General features: G+C 28.5%; 2 protein-coding genes across 2 annotated transcripts in view; both read right to left on the bottom strand.

The window, feature by feature from the left end:
• Positions 1-503: 503 nt before the first annotated feature.
• LOC108749458 (mitochondrial pyruvate carrier 3-like) lies at positions 504-5,523 on the bottom strand. Its single transcript, XM_018488195.1, has 4 exons — positions 5,206-5,523; positions 3,155-3,195; positions 1,904-2,100; positions 504-1,545 (listed from the first exon to the last, which is right to left on the bottom strand). Exons 1-4 carry the CDS (start codon positions 5,288-5,290, stop codon positions 1,482-1,484), a joined length of 387 nt encoding a protein of 128 aa, XP_018343697.1. The 5' UTR covers positions 5,291-5,523; the 3' UTR covers positions 504-1,481.
• Positions 5,524-11,766: 6,243 nt separating this feature from the next.
• The window catches only part of LOC108749296 (apoptotic protease-activating factor 1-like), an 11,189-nt gene continuing 3,958 nt past the window's right edge, over positions 11,767-18,997 (bottom strand). Inside the window, exons 2-14 of the mRNA XM_018487895.1 lie at positions 17,904-18,187; positions 17,512-17,695; positions 16,785-16,922; positions 16,371-16,682; positions 15,867-16,102; positions 15,671-15,800; positions 14,472-15,560; positions 14,277-14,326; positions 13,718-14,195; positions 13,561-13,631; positions 13,113-13,440; positions 12,368-12,784; positions 11,767-12,303 (exon numbers count right to left, since the gene is read on the bottom strand). Of these exons, the coding sequence (XP_018343397.1) occupies positions 11,767-12,303; positions 12,368-12,784; positions 13,113-13,440; positions 13,561-13,631; positions 13,718-14,195; positions 14,277-14,326; positions 14,472-15,560; positions 15,671-15,800; positions 15,867-16,102; positions 16,371-16,682; positions 16,785-16,922; positions 17,512-17,695; positions 17,904-18,091 (4,158 nt within the window). The 5' untranslated portion in view covers positions 18,092-18,187. The remainder of the gene's footprint in view (positions 12,304-12,367; positions 12,785-13,112; positions 13,441-13,560; positions 13,632-13,717; positions 14,196-14,276; positions 14,327-14,471; positions 15,561-15,670; positions 15,801-15,866; positions 16,103-16,370; positions 16,683-16,784; positions 16,923-17,511; positions 17,696-17,903; positions 18,188-18,997) is intronic.

Raw genomic sequence — 18,997 nt, 5'->3', positions numbered from 1 at the left:
CGAGATCTCTATCTTCCTTTGATTCTTTGACAATGCGAAACATCTATGTGTTTTACGTTTAATAAGGATACGAGGCGCGCATTATTCTTGTTATTAAAGCGCGACATCAGGTTCTACGTCTCAAAGGCCAAATGTAAACGCCATTTTACTGCTCGATAACGTGAGAATTATCCATAACACCTATACAGTCATGTTCAATGTCAAATATTTTTATCTTCCGGGAATTACGTCATCCTCGAGTATGGTTGATTGTTTATTATTTCACAACGCAGTGATATTAAAAATATTTGTAATTTTATTTTAACTTTGATTAGGGCAAGGCAGTTACAATAATATTAATTAAAATGTTACGATATATTGACACATATAACACTTTATCAACAAAAAAATTCAAAAAATCAGGTCGAATGAGAGTCAGCGTGGTAGTTAATACGCAATCTTAAATCTTTATTCCAGAAAATAGAATCTTTATTCCAAAAAATAGGACATATTTATTTTTTGGAATAAAGATTTAAGATTGCGTATTAACTACCACGATAACTCTCATTTGCCCTGATTTCTTTGGATTTTTTGTTGTTGAATTTGAGAGAGTCCGTAAGAAGATTACATTATTACTATTTATAACACTTTATATTACGTAACGTCGATATGTCATGCAGAAGCACATCGTGAGCATCGTTACGTCTCGAGGTAGAACGCACGTGGTGCACAACGATCAAACACGTAGGTGCAATTAAGTGTTATCAATGGATTGATAGCGCACCATATGTTCCATACGATGCGTCAAATCCATACGTTACACCTGATCATTCTCAACTCCATTCTTTCTGTGCCCTGTGTAGTTGTACTTTTTATCTATCTAGTGTACAATATATATCGTACAGCATCTAAAATGAATGTCATATCGTGCGTCATATATATCACAGTTTGGCACCAAAAAAGTCAATCGACCTTACGTAAAATTCGCTGTGTTCTTTTCGACCGAACGTCTAATAGATATCGCAAAGACATTTGAAAAATCATGAGACATTAATTAATTTGAGACACGATCAATGCGATGTTACAATGCTTTGAAGTATTCTTTAATTAGTAAAATTCTTTCTTCTGATTGATCAATTAAATTAATAATTCAAAGTATTTGTAGTGAGAATGATCGCATCCTTGGATGTTCGTTAGAGTTATTCAAGATGATATCAATTTGTTTCATTAAAGAATTTATGCTACGAGCTCGATCAAACGTAATTGTACAACTTCGTAATTTTTAAATATTTCGAGTTATATATACTATATGTATCACCGATTTATCTTTCCAGTTTTTTGTTCGTCATTAAGACGTATTGGTCAGATACGCTAAACGTCACTACTACTCGTCCCGATGTGCTAAATGGTAACATAAACGTTTCACGAAACGTGAAGTAGCGAAGAATTAAGTATTCCTTTTTTCGATTCCTAGGAATGTATATCTATATTTGTAGTTATCGTCAGTGAGCTGCATCTGACGGAATCATCTTCGCTGCCTCCAAAGCTGCTTGCTGGCGCTGATACCTGAGACAAATATTAATTCGGTAAAGTCCTCAGAGAAATAGCTGAAGCCAAAGTCGCAATATCAAACGAGATAAATTATGCGAGAAGTTATAAGCAAAATAGGAAAATGTTGTTTAATCAAACAAACTCGTTTAATCAATTTCTGCGACAGGTTTAAGAGAATTCTGTAGAAACAATATTTTTATTTATAACCAAATACTCGCTTCTCTGGGAAATTTAAAGAGAAATTTAAAAAATAATAATAGCGTAACAGAAATATTCGTAAAATATAGAAATGAAAATATTGAAGCGTGAATTTGTTAGATGAATTTTATGCAATTTTACGATGTAAATCTGAAATTTGCGTCAAAATAATTACCTCAGAGCTCTCGTTATTTGATATATAGCCGTAAACGCGACGAAGAGGTTTACGCTAAAAAGATTCCAGTTTCTCGGGGTGATGACTAAGGAGTATCTAGTCCAGATTAATCCCGTGATGCCCAAGGCACAAGATTGGCTGACGGAGATTTTGTTCGCTGGCCTCTGCAAGTCACCGAGGCCGGCGATTACGAGACCCTACAAATTGCAGAAAAAGTGATTTACATAATATCTTTTGGCACATCAACATCATCTTTTCTTCACGCATGTCGCACGTGTATATATAATATATGCGCATGTATGTAAAATAAAAATCGTTTGCAATTTTAAACATTAAGATAATACGGCAGATTTGCTTTAAGTTTGATTGCATTTTATTTTTATTTTTATGTGTAGACATATATGTAATTGAAAATGAAAATTGATAAAAAATATATTTCATAAAAAAATATTTCCACTATAAAATCAACGTACCGACATAAATAGCGATATAACGATTAAATAAATCGTTCTACATTTTGTAATATATTATGGGATTTATATTTATTTATATTTATCTTATTTTTACATTTCATAGTGCAATATATAGAATTTATACTTCGTTAAAATAATTGTTCAATAAAATTAGATTTTAAGCGCAAAAAAATTTTGTTAAAAAGATAAAATGCATGTTTGTTTATAAAAATTGCCACATATTTATAATATTAAACATGCAATATGATTATAATATGAATGAACGTAGCATTTGGAGTATTCGTGTAATATGTCTGTTTGCCAACATACATTACGCAACTACCTTGAAGCAAAATTGTGTACACGCAACCTATTATTCAATCACTTGATATTTTACGGTGATATTTACAAAAATTCTAAGAAAATAAGAGTGAATTATATTTTAAAGCTGAAATAGTCTCGCTACTATTTCTCTTAATTAGAATTTTGGCAGATTCTGATCAAAAGTTCAATTCAAACACTTATAAATCTAAAATAAACATTCAAGATAACCAGAATAGTAATGATTTATACGATCAGAATTTATTTTGTTTCTATTTCTTGTTGATACAAGAAAATCATTTTTCTCAGCATAAAGGAAAGTTTCAAGATAAAGACATTTATTATGAAATGAAATGTGTTCTGTGTTTATGTAATGCCGTTTAAGTGCCTCAGATCTTTCTCATTCATTTATTACTCAATTAACTTATCAGAATCACGACAATATCAAATATTGACGAAATAAAACATTGTTACTAACCCATTTGAAGGCTGGTGCCCAGAAGAAGATGGTTTGTGGACCTAAAAAAGACGCGCAATCGACATAAATTACGGGCACTCGTTCGAAAGGATTGAAAGAAATTAAGCAGAGATTGCCAATAAATTGTCAATGAAAGAATTGTTGTATCAGTGATTGGAGAAATACATAGCGAATTTTATTCGAAAGAATGTAATATAATAATGCAAGGCATTTGAAAGGATCGATTATGTTTACGCTAAATCAGCAGCAGTCAGCTTGTTTTTCATTCAACTTATACATATCTTTCATACAATTTATTCAAGCTCGATGTTCGTAGTATTTAGTATGAAATAGAAAATACAAAAACAAAAAAGAAAAATAAATAGAACAAAAAGAGCCGGTTTCAGAGTTCCACCGCAATCGAATAGGTAATCAATGCGTCAGCACTAGTTATTGGTGCATCCCCGCTGTAACGTGTACGTCCTTGATTCTATTCACTCCATCTATTAAAGAGCTTCTGCTCTGATAGTTTCGAATAAATTCGTCAGAGCAACTTTGACACAGACATGATGCCGGGCGGCCTCGTTTCCATCCATTACGATTCGGTGAAGGTACAATCTAGCAGCTACGCGAGAAAGCACGTTGGAAAGTAGGACAACTAGATGTGTAGAATAAATAAATACCGACTTCCTCGATTATCAGACTTGGGATTTTGTAATAATAACTTTGTTTTGCTCATATTATAACATGTTTACTACTCAATCTTGAAATGTAGCCTTGTATCAAAGCTAATATATCTCACATTTTAATCATTCATTTATTCGTGCAGGATATTTCCGCCTTATACAAATTCTAAATATAAACATTATTTATATATAGTTATCGCAAGTTACTTCAAAAGTTACAAAATTGTATTTATCTTTTTCTAAAAAATGTATAAAATATTATAAATTTTTATTTAATTAATAAGATTATTAAAAATATTTATTTAATTGTAAATCATCAAAGAAAACAATGAAAATTAATATATAATGTTGAAATATCCTACGCGAGTAATTGTGATAAAAAAACCATGCTAATAATATAGAGTTAAATGTACAATTTAATTATAATTCAATATTATTAATGCTAGTGAACGTTTTATAAACTCACGAGAAAGCCATGGTATCGAATTAATCTATTAAATTCACGCATATTTCTATGTGATAAAACAAGATAAATTAAACGCTATCGATTTCTCTAATCTAATATAATTCTTTTATTGTAACTATTTATCAGTAAACTTTGTTTATTTTCCTTCCGATCCTTTCGAACGAGTGCCTGTTTAATATTATAGATACGCGTTATAGATTAGTCGTAATGTATGATAATAAGATTACAAATATTAAATGTTTTTGAGTAGTTCCAAGGTTGAAAATATCGCCAAATCGAACGAGCTTCGCGCGTTTCGATTAAATATTATAACTTGAATGACATGAAAAATACGATGTGTGAAATAAATCATGATATGGAAATGGAAACAAGTGGAACATTCATTAATTCAAATTGTAGATACGTGGACTACTTAAAGAATGCGACCTCGAGAAGACTGCATTATAAAGAGCAGTGTTCACTATTCGTGTTCTGTCGTCGGCAAGTCGCCAAGTTTTACGATATCAATATGCGGAAAAGATGTTTGCGTCACTGGCTGATAAACCGAGATAAAACTAAAGACAAAATATTTCCGCGTTGTAACTAACTTATCATGGTTGCGATAAATATCAATAAATAAAACGTATATGTAGCAAGTATTAATAATAATTAACTCGCGATGAATTACCGTAATTAATTCGAAATTGAAAAATATCACAATCGAGCCAGAACAGAAAATTAAAATACAAAGTAGAACATTAGGTCACTAATCTCTACTAATCACGAAGAGGAAAAGCATCATTTAAACATCTAGAAAATCACGTCACATGGTCACATCCGGCGCATTTCTCTCACAATCAATCTATTACACATATACACACACGCGTGTACGACACGTGCCACCTGCTTGACCCGACGCAATGATCGACCGCTTTACTGACCAGCTGGATGTTTCCACAGAGGCTGCAGCTTCTCAGGCACGAACTTGCCGATGACATTCATCGAGTTCTTGTAGATCACCGACATGGCTAGTGTTGGGGAGGCGGTCGTCGACTTTATGATGACCGACGTGTACGTTGGAAATCGCACACGATCGCGGCAATAGTGGCAAGTAGTGGCAGACGATCACGGCATCCGCGCTCCACGACCGAGAAACGCCAAGTGTGCGGATTGGTTGCAACGTTCGCGTGGTTGCTCCCCTCGACCTCGCCACAGTCAGCCGCAGTCGCCGCTCGCCAACGTCCCTGTCCCTGCTGGTCCTTACGAATCACATGGACGGAATAGTGGCTCCCCGTTCAGACCGCGTCAGAGATAGATGCACGCGCCAGACTTTAAATATTTCCCAGCTACCGTGGCCGAAATCTATGATGACTATGGCGCGGCCACAACGCAACGATGCTACCGAAATGACGGGGAGGTGGCTGCGGTGTCGACCTTACGTGTAAATATAGACGACGGATCGATGGAAAAATGTATGTACAGATTTTTATTGGAGAAATACGAATCTGAAAGACATTACGTTCTTTTATTTTTCGCACTGCTCAAGAAAATTACAAGAATATTTTCAATACTTTCAATATTTTTAATTTTACCTTTGTAAAATTTTAAGAAGATATAAACAATTAAACTTATCAAATTTTTAATTTCAGCATTAAAAAAATTTTAATTATAAGAATTATAAAATCCTACAAGTTTTATAATTATAATTTCTGTCTACATTTCAAATTTTATCAATTTTTTAAATATTATATTTTAGTTTTTTAAATATTCCATTAAAAATTTAAATTAATATAAGAATTAAAATAATATAATAAAACGAGAGATCAGTAAGTCTTTCTTGCAATCGTCGCGAATTATAAATAGATTTTAATCATAAAGTAATTGATTTTTGAAGAAATGATCAAATGTAATTGTATAACTTAGCTGTACATATGTATTAAACTGGTATAGGAAAACTTTAATAAGCGACCTTGCGGAAGTGTGTTTGCTGACATTGGCCGAGAGTTCTCAATCGGACACTCGGACGTTCGCCAAGTCGACCTCTCTCTTACATCGGTTAAATTCTCTATTAATAAAACAAGATGTATTTGTTCCGTCGTTTTTAGAGATTATTATTTAGTTCCAAACAATATTTATATGTATGTCAAAAAAAAAGTTATAATCTTGATAACTTATTACTAATTTATAAATCATACAAATTAAAGTAACAAAAAAAGGATATATCGCACATAAGAAGCACATTGTTGCGTATGTACACAAATTTTATTGATATCTTGATGTATTTTTATAACAGTGTAATCAAAATATATGCATAAATACAGATACTGTCAAATCTGTAATTACCATACAAATAAAACGTTAAGTCAAATTTTGAGCTGACATCAGAATGTAAAATCTGAATGATCAAACATAAATAATTGCAGCATTCAATTTTCTAACTAACGTTTCTAAATCATTTCACTTATTTACGTTCGTGATCTTACTAAATTAACAATAGATTCGTACTTAATTTTTTATCATTAGCTACAGTCTATAACATTATCTCCGAGGAAAATTTTATTCGAAATATATACGTTAAATATACTATATTATATCGAGTAAAATTTTTCTCACAGGACATTATAAAAACTAGCCTTTAATAAAAAAAAAAACCGGAACATTCTAGCGATAATACATTATATAAATCACAATTTAGTTTTTTTAATTAATCAATATATGAGAATAAAATAAATTTTTTAAAAATAATTTGATCTATTACAGTAATTATTAATTTATACGCTGGATGTTCGAACTAGATATGATTACAGTCACAGATGCCCGACTGTAATTTACAGAAAAAGATACATATATATATATACATATATAAATGCACATTACAGTCCCATGTGTATATATATAAAATTCTCACTAGTTGTAAAATGTAATTATTCTCTAGATTTATGTACGAAATAAGAAAAATATTTATGAGATCAACTAAAAAGTTCAAGTTTTTGTAAGCAAAATAATTCCGTGAGATTCGATCATGTTTTATCTCACGATACTAATAAAGAGAGTTGAGAGAGTCAAAAAGATTGTAATACATAAAAAATAGTAATAAAAAGAATCGATACAAAAAGACCTTAACGATAACAGATAATATTATACGATTTCTTATGTAACTATGGTATCGGCATTTGCTAAATCTTTCTCGAATCGTCCGTTTCGAGTATTAGAATAAATATGATACGATTAAGGAGAACAAGTGGAGCAAAGTATTAATCACAATAGAGCTTTGATGTAAAGACGTCATTTAATCGTCTTTAAAATAGATATATAAAATGTGATTTCTTTACATATTTCTTTGCTCCATTATGATCTTACATATACTTTTATATTCATAAGGCACATGAATTATACTATAATTAAAATTTATACAATGTCCAAACACTATTACGTACACGCAGAAAAATATCATTCTATTACTAAGAAAAATGATTACGCAATTTTCTTTTTTTTAAGTAACAGCTTAACAAAGAATATTTTTTTGATAATAATCTCAAAATATGCTCTTATTATAAAATTTTAGAAAAACTCATTATGTACTTAAGACAAGAATTTATTTTCTTTTGAAGAATATTATGAAATTGATCGAAGAAACGAATTTTTCATAATAAGCAAATCAAATTAATTTTAATTTAATAAACTTGATTGAGTATTCAAATTACTATTTAGAATATATATTTTGAATAAATTTAAAACTTGTGATGAACTTATGATAGATTTGCGAATATATGAAATATTTGAAATAAGTAATTATTGCATATTTTTCTGTGTGTAGGTTTTATAATATTGGTTTATAATATTGATATTGTATATATGTATACATACGTATGAAACATGGCAACCATTTAACTGGATGGATACAGTATAATTCATGAATCGCTCATACTCATCAGTCTTAATTTCATTTTTAATACAACACTGGTATAAAAAACGATATCTAAAAAGTATGCAATGTTAAAAGTACTTATAAAGATTATTCGTCCATAATATTCTTGACCGTATTATATTGTTACATAAATATATATCGTATAAATATATACGATAAATGTATACAATCTCCATTCATTTCAAGTATTTTCATTCATATTTTGAATACACACTTTTTACAATTAATATTAACGTTATGTTCACTATTTTTAAAATTATATCTGTGTTATATAGGCACCTGGAAAAACATTTTTCATGTATGAATATGCATAAATATGTATAAACATACATAAACGTGAATATATATTCATAAACATACATATTATATATGAAATATCTCCATATATGCTCATGCATCTTTCTTTTTTTTTGTAAAATTACTTTTTAGTGTAATAAGAAATAATAATAATAATAATGAAAACATTAAAAATAATTTAAAGGATAATTTTCACCTTATTTGTTTTAAAAAAAATCAAGTTGAAAATGTAAAAAAATTGTTTATATAAAATTATATATAAAATTATACATAATTGTGTATGAACAATTTTTTATTTATATTTTTTCAAACTTGATTTTTTTTAAAACTGACAGTGCAAAAATTATTCTTTTAATTATTTTTGATGTTTTTGCATTATTATTATTATTTTTATTATACTAAAAGAATTATTCTCTCTATCAGAGGCGAGTGATGAATTTTATCAAAATTATATAAACATTGAAAGACCCTGACAAAAACAAAATTTTTTGTCTGATCCTTATTTAAATTTGAAAGGGCAATAGCTTAGCAGAATTTAAAGTGAAAAATGAGATTATATTGGATATAGCATTTGGCCATGAGGAAAATTACATCGCTGCATGCACAAACAAAGCAACGATTCAGGTAGTTTAAAATTTTATATGTTTTTACAAAATGAAATACTTTTTATTTATTAACATATTATTGGCCAATAAAAATTTGATTATAATATGTAAACATATTATTTATATTATTCAGATATGTATAGTTTCTTTTTTTTTTTTTAAATATGGGACCGAAATGGAAACACAATGTTTACTTTAACAGATCCAAAGTAGTAAATATAGTTATACGTAAATATGAACTTTTACTTTTATAGAGTATAAAAGAAAAAGTGATGTATGAACATGTATGGAGAATTGTATATTTCATATACAATTATATATGTTATTGTTTATGAATATTTATACGTAATTATGTACGTTTTTACATATTTATACATATTTATGCATAAAAAATTTTTTACCGGGATATATTAACACAAATGCGATAACTTTGATTATATAAAAAAGAAAAAATCGATATATAGTTATACAAATAGCAAATTAACTTTTTATAGTCATTTTTTTATATTTTATTATTTTTTTCGAGAAAGATTTATTTAAATATTATTGTGTATTTCATATCATTGCATGCACAGTCATGCGTGCATAGAATTTTAAAGTAATATTATATATTTGATACCAAAGTATGTAAGAATTGTTCAAAATTTCTTCTTAAAATCAGCGCATTAATACTAAATATTTATACATTTTTCTGCCGCAAATAATACTTAAAAGTATAACACATGCAAATAATCTACGTACAAAATTATTTCAATTTCGAAAAATGCAGTCACAACACTTGATTGTTACTAATATTTTCTGAGAGCTACGCATTTAGTAGAAAACGCTGTAGCATATATTTATAAATGATCAATTAAATGCAATAGTACAAAAATGTATCTTAACGCATATATATTTTTGGCAGCTTAAAATATTTATATAGGATTTATGGATGGCACAAATACATACTGTCTGTTATACAAGTGCATACTAGACCAAATCTCTATTATTATCACTTAATGCTTTTTTGTGCCTTCAGTTCCTAGTAGTTCCAATAGCAGAACAACTACAATGTTATCATACATTAAGATTTTATATTAAATAATGGAATGAGAATATATTCAATGATTCTTCAAACTATATGAAAAGTTTTGAGATAATATAAAACTTAAAATGATAGTGAGTAATCTTATCATAATAAGCTCATATAATCTTGTACGACAGACTGTATATGTTTAATCCAACTATTTCTTTATAATATATTTTAAAAGTACTTTTTTCCTACACATAGTAAATAAAAAATTTACTTTAAAAAATTGTAAAAAGATAAACAAATATATATATAATAAGGCTCGAAAGAATTTATCAGTGAAAAATGTAAAAAAGCCCTACATCAGAGCCTACATCAACTATTCGGATGCACAAAAATTCTTTATTTTTCGTGTGAATGTAACAAAACAAATAAAATATATGTTTCAATTCTTCAATTCGAGTTTTTCCTTATCAATATAAAATATAAATCGAAATTACATAATAAATGCAAATTGATGTTTTCTGACTTTTTTTTAATCCAAATGCCAAATTAGATAAAGTAAAACCGAAGTCATATGCATTGCGTCATTACGTAGAATCACATCGCTCATCAAAACGTCAGATTTGATGTAAGCGTTTTCTCGCGGCTTCATGAAAAGAACTTATGATGTCGACAATCAGAGATACAATTTGGCATTTGGATAAAGAAGAACAAACTAATTTGTCGGAAATCATCAACTTGGAATTTGCGATAATTGTGTAATTTCGATTTACATTTTATATTGATAAGGACCCGAATTGAAGGATTGAACGTACATTTTATTTGTTTTGTTACAATCACATGAAAATCCGAATAGCTGATATAAGCTCTGATGGGTTTTTTTTATATTTTTCATTGTAAAAAGATGTTATATATAAACATCAATTTTACATATGTAGTAAAAATTGGAATTAATTTGTTAAATGCAAGTGGCAGTAAAAGACATTGCTATAAATAGATACATACTTTTCATCACCATCAGCTTGAGCACATGTGGTAAGATACTATATAAAATTGTCTTTTAATACAGATATTTCATTAAGATATGACGCATTAAGTCGTACATCTTAATAAAATATTCATGTAATCTATCATTATATGTTAAGCCTACAACTTTTTGCCGAAGCATTATATGTTACAGAATTATAGACAAATAATACTATGTAATAATTTTTTTCTTTCAAATTTCTGTGATATAATTAGGGTTGACAAACGTTACTTTTTAGTTACTTTGCCGTTACTTTTTAGTAAATAATTTGATGACGATGTTACAATTTTTTATGACGGTAACACTAATTAAACACTAAGGTTATAAAAGTCACTTTGAAAAGTAATTTGTCACCATGAGTTTTTTTTCAGTAACGAATGACTTTTTCAATCCGTTACAAGTAACGATTGACATTTTTAACTCTAATGTTATCATTACGTCATAAAAAATTCACAATGTCATTACCAAATCGTCATTGAAGATAAGAAGGTAACGATCAACAAAGTTTACAAGTAATGCGTTACTTAATTGTCAACCCTGGATATAATCATCCTCTATTGCTATGTTATATGATATAATGAATTAATAAATTCTTCTCATTGATCAATTCTCATTGATAAATTAATTCTATAATCAACTTGTGTTCAAGATGAACTCACGATCAATCAATTTAAACGTGTTAATAGATCCGTACATATCAACCATAACATATTTAGTGAAATCTGGAGAGATACATATTTTTCCATCACGGTTTTGTGGTAATGCGACAACTGTTAATAATTCTGGTATTTTAGGATTTTTACCTTTTTTGTTCTTCCAATAGCTACTTATATTATTTACGATATCCGAACTGGCTGTACTCGATATCATCTCATCTTGTATCCTAGATACACCGACGTCTATGCTTCGACTATTAGGTACTCGTTGATTCCAAAATGCATTGGAACTGAACGAAGGAGCGCTTATACTGCGACTGATCCGACTTCTCATATTTTGCATTCTTATCATATTGTCATTTGCTAAAGCAATATTCCACCAAATTAATTCATCACTTGTCAACGACAATAAAATTGGAACATCTATGGTAACTGGAGCCCAATACAATTGTGTAATAGGATTAGCGTTAAAAAATAATTGAGCGATTTCCATCTGCTTCTGTATATTTATAATCTGGAAAAAGTAATCGATATTAAATGCGTACTTTTAATGCAGAAATTTATTATGAAATACTTACAGAAATTTTTCCTGATTCAAGGCCAACAGCGATATATTGTTCATTTTTTGAAATATCACAACAAATCGCCTTCTGCGCAAAACTATGCGTAAAATGAGGCTGTTCATTAATTTGTATACGCGGTAATGATGCCGCTATGTTTTCGTAATTAATATATAATACAGTTAAACGATGCGATTCATTTAAAATTGCTAAATATTTCTGATTGTAACTTAAACAGCTAAATATAATATTTGAAGGCGGATTAGACAGATCTACTTGGCTTATTAGTTGCCAAGGTATAGATGTATACCATATTTTTATTTTGCCATTCTGCATTACTGTTATGACACAGTTATCGTTTATTTTCTGAATATCATGGATGGATTCTTCTCCTCTAGTCTCGATTCCAAACACTACAGGAGGCTGCCATATCTGCTAATATATTAATCAATACATTTAATGACCTGTTTAGTATTTAGTATACAAATTTAGGTAAATAATTTTCGAAATGCTAGTAATAAAGCTGTTGTTTAACAAGACTATTTGCTCCCGTCATCCTCTATACATAATTTTTTAATAGTAAAAATGTATTTATTATGAATAAGTCAAAAATAAATTCCAAGATAGATAGGTAAATGAATTATTATCTATGTTTTATAATTACAATCAAAATTATAAATAAACTAAAAAAACATATGCACTTATAAGCAGAAAGAAAGGAAAATAAAAGAATATAACTTAAGAAAGAATTAAATATACACACCTTCAAATTATCGCCTTCCCATCTGCATAATATTATATCACGGTTAAGAAGATTAATAATTTTTACAAATTGAATTGGTTTATCTACTTGTAAAACCTCCGTGATTATCCCAGTTCTTATATCTAATAACTCAATTATTTTATTATCAATAACATATAATGCCTTATTTCCATCGGCAGACAGTTGCAGATTCGATATTTCTCCTTTTATTAATTTAGATTCCTTTATTATTTTTTCTCCACATGACATTGTAATTATCTTTGAAGGGCTCTCTTTGACTACAATGTCCATTTCGTCACAAGATACAATTGCGTCAAATAGGCATTTCCTAGTTTAATAATAGAGAAATTTTCATTTAATAATAAAGTGTCATATATAGTTTATAATTAAATGTAAAAAATATAAATATATAAAGAGAGGATGTAAATAATTCTAAATATTAGATTACCTAGGTAAGTCATTTGATTTTTGTATTGGGAGTTTCCATCTGTATAATGCTCCATCCCCACTCCCACATATCTGAAAAAAATTTGTTAAATTTAAAGATAATTTTCAATTATTAATTTAGTTAAATATAATTGTATTAATAAAAGAATGATACATACAACATGACAGTCCTTAAAAGGGAAAGAATCCAAAGATATGACCCGACTTTTGTAAATTGCAACCGGTTGAAATCCAGAATCGGTATTCCATACATTTATAAAACCCGCAGAATCAGCTAATATGAGATATTCACCATCATATGTAATGGTTGCGCATACATAAGTTACTTTTTCATCGATATATCCCTTTAGTTTTCTGTTAAAATTATACACACAATTCTCAATCCTCCTGCACCATTTTACATACATAGCTTCCTTTTTGGTGACAACTATCAACGAATCATCATGCATGGGTACATGATGAAAGAAGATGACCTCTTTAGATGCAGATTTTAACTGCAGATTATAACAAGTAACATATTGATAAATAGTATAGTCATTTCCATAATTTGTGAACACAAAAAAAGCACCCTTCGACTCATCCATAATGTGCAGTAAGGAAGCATTCGTTGTAAAAGCCATTTTCATTATGTATTGACTGTAACAAACGTATGAATATTACTTATTCATATACACGTTGTTCTTAAATCAGTTCGTATTTACATATAACTGTACTTACTATTTGGGATCTGTTAAAGTAAACATTGTGTTTCCATTTCGGTCCCATATCTTAAAAAAAAAAAAAACTTTACACATATCTGAATAAAATATAAATAATATGTTTACATATTATAATCAAATTTTTATTGGCCAATAATATGTTAATAAATAAAAAATATTTCAGTTTGTAAAAACATATAAAACTTTAAACTACCTGAATCGTTGCTTTGTTAGTGCATGCAGCGATGTAATTTTCTTCATGGCCAAATGCCATATCCAATATAATCTCATTTTTCACTTTAAATTCTGCTAAACTATCGTCCTGACCTTTCAAATTTAAATAAGGATCAGACCAGAAATTTTGTTTTTGTCGGGGGCTTTCAATGTTCATATAATTTTGATAAAATTCATCACTCTCCTCTGATAGAGAGAATAATTTTATTGCACCAGCACTGTTTAATGATAAGAAACAATCACCAGCCATAGATACAATAATTTTTTTAATAGAACACTCTTCTCTATGACCATTAAAAATTTTCCGTTGCGTGCCTTGAAAATCACACAGAATTATTTTACCCGATGTATTCCCAATCAAGACTGACTCGGGATTATTTGTGAAAGATGATGTGCAAATATTTCTTGGTATTTCTTCAGTCAATGATATATTAGCATGTTGGCTACTTTTCTTATGAGATAGATACAAGAACTCTTGTCTTTTCATAGCTAGATCTTTTGCAGTTTGAGTTATGTAATCTTGGGATGAATGATTCATTGCAATTTGAATGATATCTAAGCATTTTTTATGTTTATGATCTATTATAACGTTTGCTTGTTCTTGAAGAAATCTTTCTAAATCAGAAACTTTTACCACATACTCATCTGTAGAGTTTAATGTAATGTATTTTTTATACTTTCTCAGATCTAGTAACAAATCATTCAAACCCGCATGTGTTAACTTAGCTTGAATAAAATCAAAATTTAAATAAAGATGTGGAAATTCCTCAAATAATTTTGCTTGCTCCAAATGATGGCCAATGTACAAGTAAATATAATTATCATCTGGCAATTTTGAAAAATCGTTATTGCAATATTGACGATATTTTTCAATAATAGATTTGTGCATCTGTACTAATTCATCATCAGTTCGTTTTTTCCTTAAATGAGTTAGCAGTAAATCATGCACACCGTAAATATAGGTTTTTAAATCATTATTCCATATTCTGGCTGCAAGTGATTTATGGCACAAATCCAACATCAACTCTTCAACTTCCAACGTATCTTTTCCCCAAAAAATTTCTAGAGTCTAAAATATTAAATCGATATAAAATTAAAAAAATATGTGTGAGAGATTATGCAATATGCATCAAGTTAATAATAAATTACATATATATAACTTTTATAAATATTACATACCTTCGAAGCTATGTTAACATCTTCACAAAAAATAGCTAAGTCCTCGTAATATTTCTTCAAATCTGGTTTTAATTGTTTAATACATATATCAAAAATAGTTTCTTGTTTTTTCCAAAATTCATTCATTACTCTGTAACATACGATGCAATAATAATTATGTAATTTTAATAATTAATGCATTATTTAACATTCGTACTTGTTTGTTCTACTCTTTTCTCTCAAAGATGTTAAATAATATTTCCATCTACGATCATGTATACGCATGTCGCATTTAAATTCTTCAAATTGCGCAGCAAACATAGCTATTAATAACGGCATTCCTTTACATTCTTCATATATTCTTTTTGCCTCTACTGGCAACTTTTTCACATCCATTTCTAATGCTTTGGCAAATAAGCCTAATGTCTCTGCTTCTGTAAATCCATCATTCATCTGCAAATAACATATTACAACAATATAATAAATATATTACATCGAATGCAGAGAACGCCATCATTTCGATCATAGTTAGAATAATAAAAATTAAATAAAATACAATTCAATTTATTTCAGATATGATATATTGCGCGCCGATAATTTTCGAACTTTCAACACAGTCAGTCTAAAACGCTACTAAAATCTCCCTATAAATTCCTCCTAAAATATATTATACATCTATAATAATCTATAATAATTAGAAATATAATAAAAAAAACATTACCTCTATTATCTTAGGTCTTTTCTCCAATACAATATCGATGTTATCAGTAAGAACTAGAGTTTTACATTGGAAGTCAAAAGTATTAATAATTTGTTCATTATGAACATCATCGAGAATTAATAAAGCATTGCAATTTTCTTGTTTACTAAAATAATATTTCAAATAATGGATCAGAGAATTTCTCTCAAGTGAAGTAAACAATTCTGGTTGAATTTCTAAATTTCTCACGTTATAATAGAGTGTGTTTAATTGAATTAATATTTCTTCATCAAGTGAACCATCATCTGCAAATTTAATCCAGTAGACTTGATTCTAAAATAAAAAAAAATATTTTTATGCAAAATATAATACATTAATATCATATACTATAATATATGTTTAATATAACTTATTATAATATGAAAAATATCATACAGAAAATAAATTTTTCACTAATTTTACGTCCTTGAGAGTACTGGCAACTAGAGATGATTTTCCAAATCCTTTCATGCCATGTAACGCAATGTATTTTGTGGGAATTAATTCTTGTAAAGCTTTTTTTAACTGATTAATCTGAAAATGTAACGTATTACATAACAGATAGTTTTTATTTTATATATCGAAATTATTTATTATGATGCAAAGAGGCGAATTTTGATACTTTAAGATCACTAACAATTTGAAAACTAATACCTAAGTGCATGTCTAATGTGCCTAATGGACAAGCCGCTAGTGTATTATGTATACAAATATATAATGAAAAACACTGATAAAGTTTATGTAAACTTACGTGATATATATTTCCACATTCGTATGCATAAAGAGGAATAGTTAAACTAAATAAGAATTAAATTGTCTTTTATAATAAGTTACATTTAAATGACGCTAAAATATAGATTAAATATGTTATTATTAGAAAATTTTAATAAAAGCCGACTTGTCTATATTATTAAAAAAATATTATTAAAGATTATATCAATGTAGCAATAACATAATGCCTCTAAACATAATGCAATAAGAAATTTGCAATGGAGGAATAAATGAAATTAAATAATCGATAAACCTTATAGTTCAAAACTTTATCTTATCATTGACAATAGAACCACAATTAAGAGATAAAATTAGAGTAATTCTTAATATCATATAAGTATGATGATTGTACCTTTTCTTCTCTGGTAACAGTTAATGGAGAAAGAGGTGGAATATTGAGAGGCCCAGCATAATAGTCTGTTATGCCATTGGTTTCTATTGTATAATTGCCTAACATTATATCTATTTCATCACTAAGCCAGTCGTAGTGATGTTTTAAGGATTGATGAAAGACACCAAAAGCATTTGCACCACATCTTAAAAATGTTAACACAAACACTTAATGAAATCAGTTTATTGTGTAAACTGTATCGTTAAATAAGAATGCAAATTATAAAAATAATTTGTGAGATGCAATGGCTACTATTATTAGTAAATGCAATAACATTAAAATAAAAAAATATAAGATTTTGCATAATATATGTGTGCGAATATATAACACGAAATATATACAAATATACATACAGTGGTAATATATCCAACAATTTGGCTGCTCTCTCTTCTCTAGTAACTCCAATATAAATATTTTTTATATGGTCTTCTGTTATAATGTATTCATTTCTTAAAGGTTGTATAATGTCATTATCTACATCTAAATCATCAATTATATCCCTCCTCAAACGAATAAGGATATCTTTATGTAATTTTTCCATTTTTATTATCACAATATAGATAATGCACAATCCAAATTGCCTTTATTTACTTTTAGAAGTTTAAATACAAATTACTACAAATTTCAGTGCAATTCTCTGAAACAAATAATTACCTCTGATATTTTAATATATTTTTTAAGATAATTTCATACTTAAGAATAAATGTATCTAATTAAAGAAATAATAATTTATTAATGTAAAATGTTAGAAAGTGGCTAAACAATTACAAAATATAAATAATAAAGAGCATACAGCCACAACAATAGATGTTAACACAAGTCATATATTTCAAATTGACAAATAAATAAGTAGACGTTTCGCGATCAAGATTTGACCATCATCAGTACACACAAGATGACAGAAAATGAAAATCTTACAAACTAGAAATTAATTAACACTAGTCGGAAGGTGTTATAGTAATATTAAATTAGAATTACATAAAAAATTATTGAAAAGAAATTACATAAAATTACAAGCGCAATGTTCGCAAATTAAAGTAATGAAATAATTTTTTCCCTTCGCTTGTGGTATGAATTGACAGCGTGAATAGAGATCAAGAGAGTTGAGTTATGTTTCTGATATAACGCTCTGTTACAATTCCTGTTATCTTTGTCTATCGCTAAGAAGCGATGAGCAACTTCGTGTAAAAATACGGAATTTCCCAGTTTACGTATCTTATGGTACGAAAACTCACAAATAAGACCCGGAATAAGTAACAAACTTTTGGAACTGTATTAAAAATGACTTCCGACAATTATCTACTATAACACCTTATTATAACACCTTCCGACTAGTGTTAATTAGTTTCTAGTTTGTAAGATTTTCATTTTTTGTCTTCTTGTGAATGTGCGATGATGGTCAAATCTTGACCGAAACATCTATTATTTATTTGTGAATTTTAAATAT

This window comes from Trachymyrmex septentrionalis, unplaced genomic scaffold (assembly GCF_001594115.1).
Source record: "Trachymyrmex septentrionalis isolate Tsep2-gDNA-1 unplaced genomic scaffold, Tsep1.0 scaffold29, whole genome shotgun sequence".
Lineage (NCBI taxonomy): Eukaryota > Metazoa > Arthropoda > Insecta > Hymenoptera > Formicidae > Trachymyrmex > Trachymyrmex septentrionalis.
This window is presented reverse-complemented; position numbering and strand designations above follow the sequence as displayed.

Bases quoted from the DNA above. Each gene is read 5' to 3' on its own strand.
- LOC108749458 (XM_018488195.1), bottom strand. From the start codon at position 5,290: ATGTCGGTGATCTACAAGAACTCGATGAATGTCATCGGCAAGTTCGTG. The intron at 2,101-3,154 runs GTTAGTAACAAT...TGCAATTTGTAG, and splicing joins GGGCACCAGCCTTCAAATGG to GGTCTCGTAATCGCCGGCCT. The intron at 1,546-1,903 runs GTAATTATTTTG...TATTTGTCTCAG, and splicing joins CAAATAACGAGAGCTCTGAG to GTATCAGCGCCAGCAAGCAG.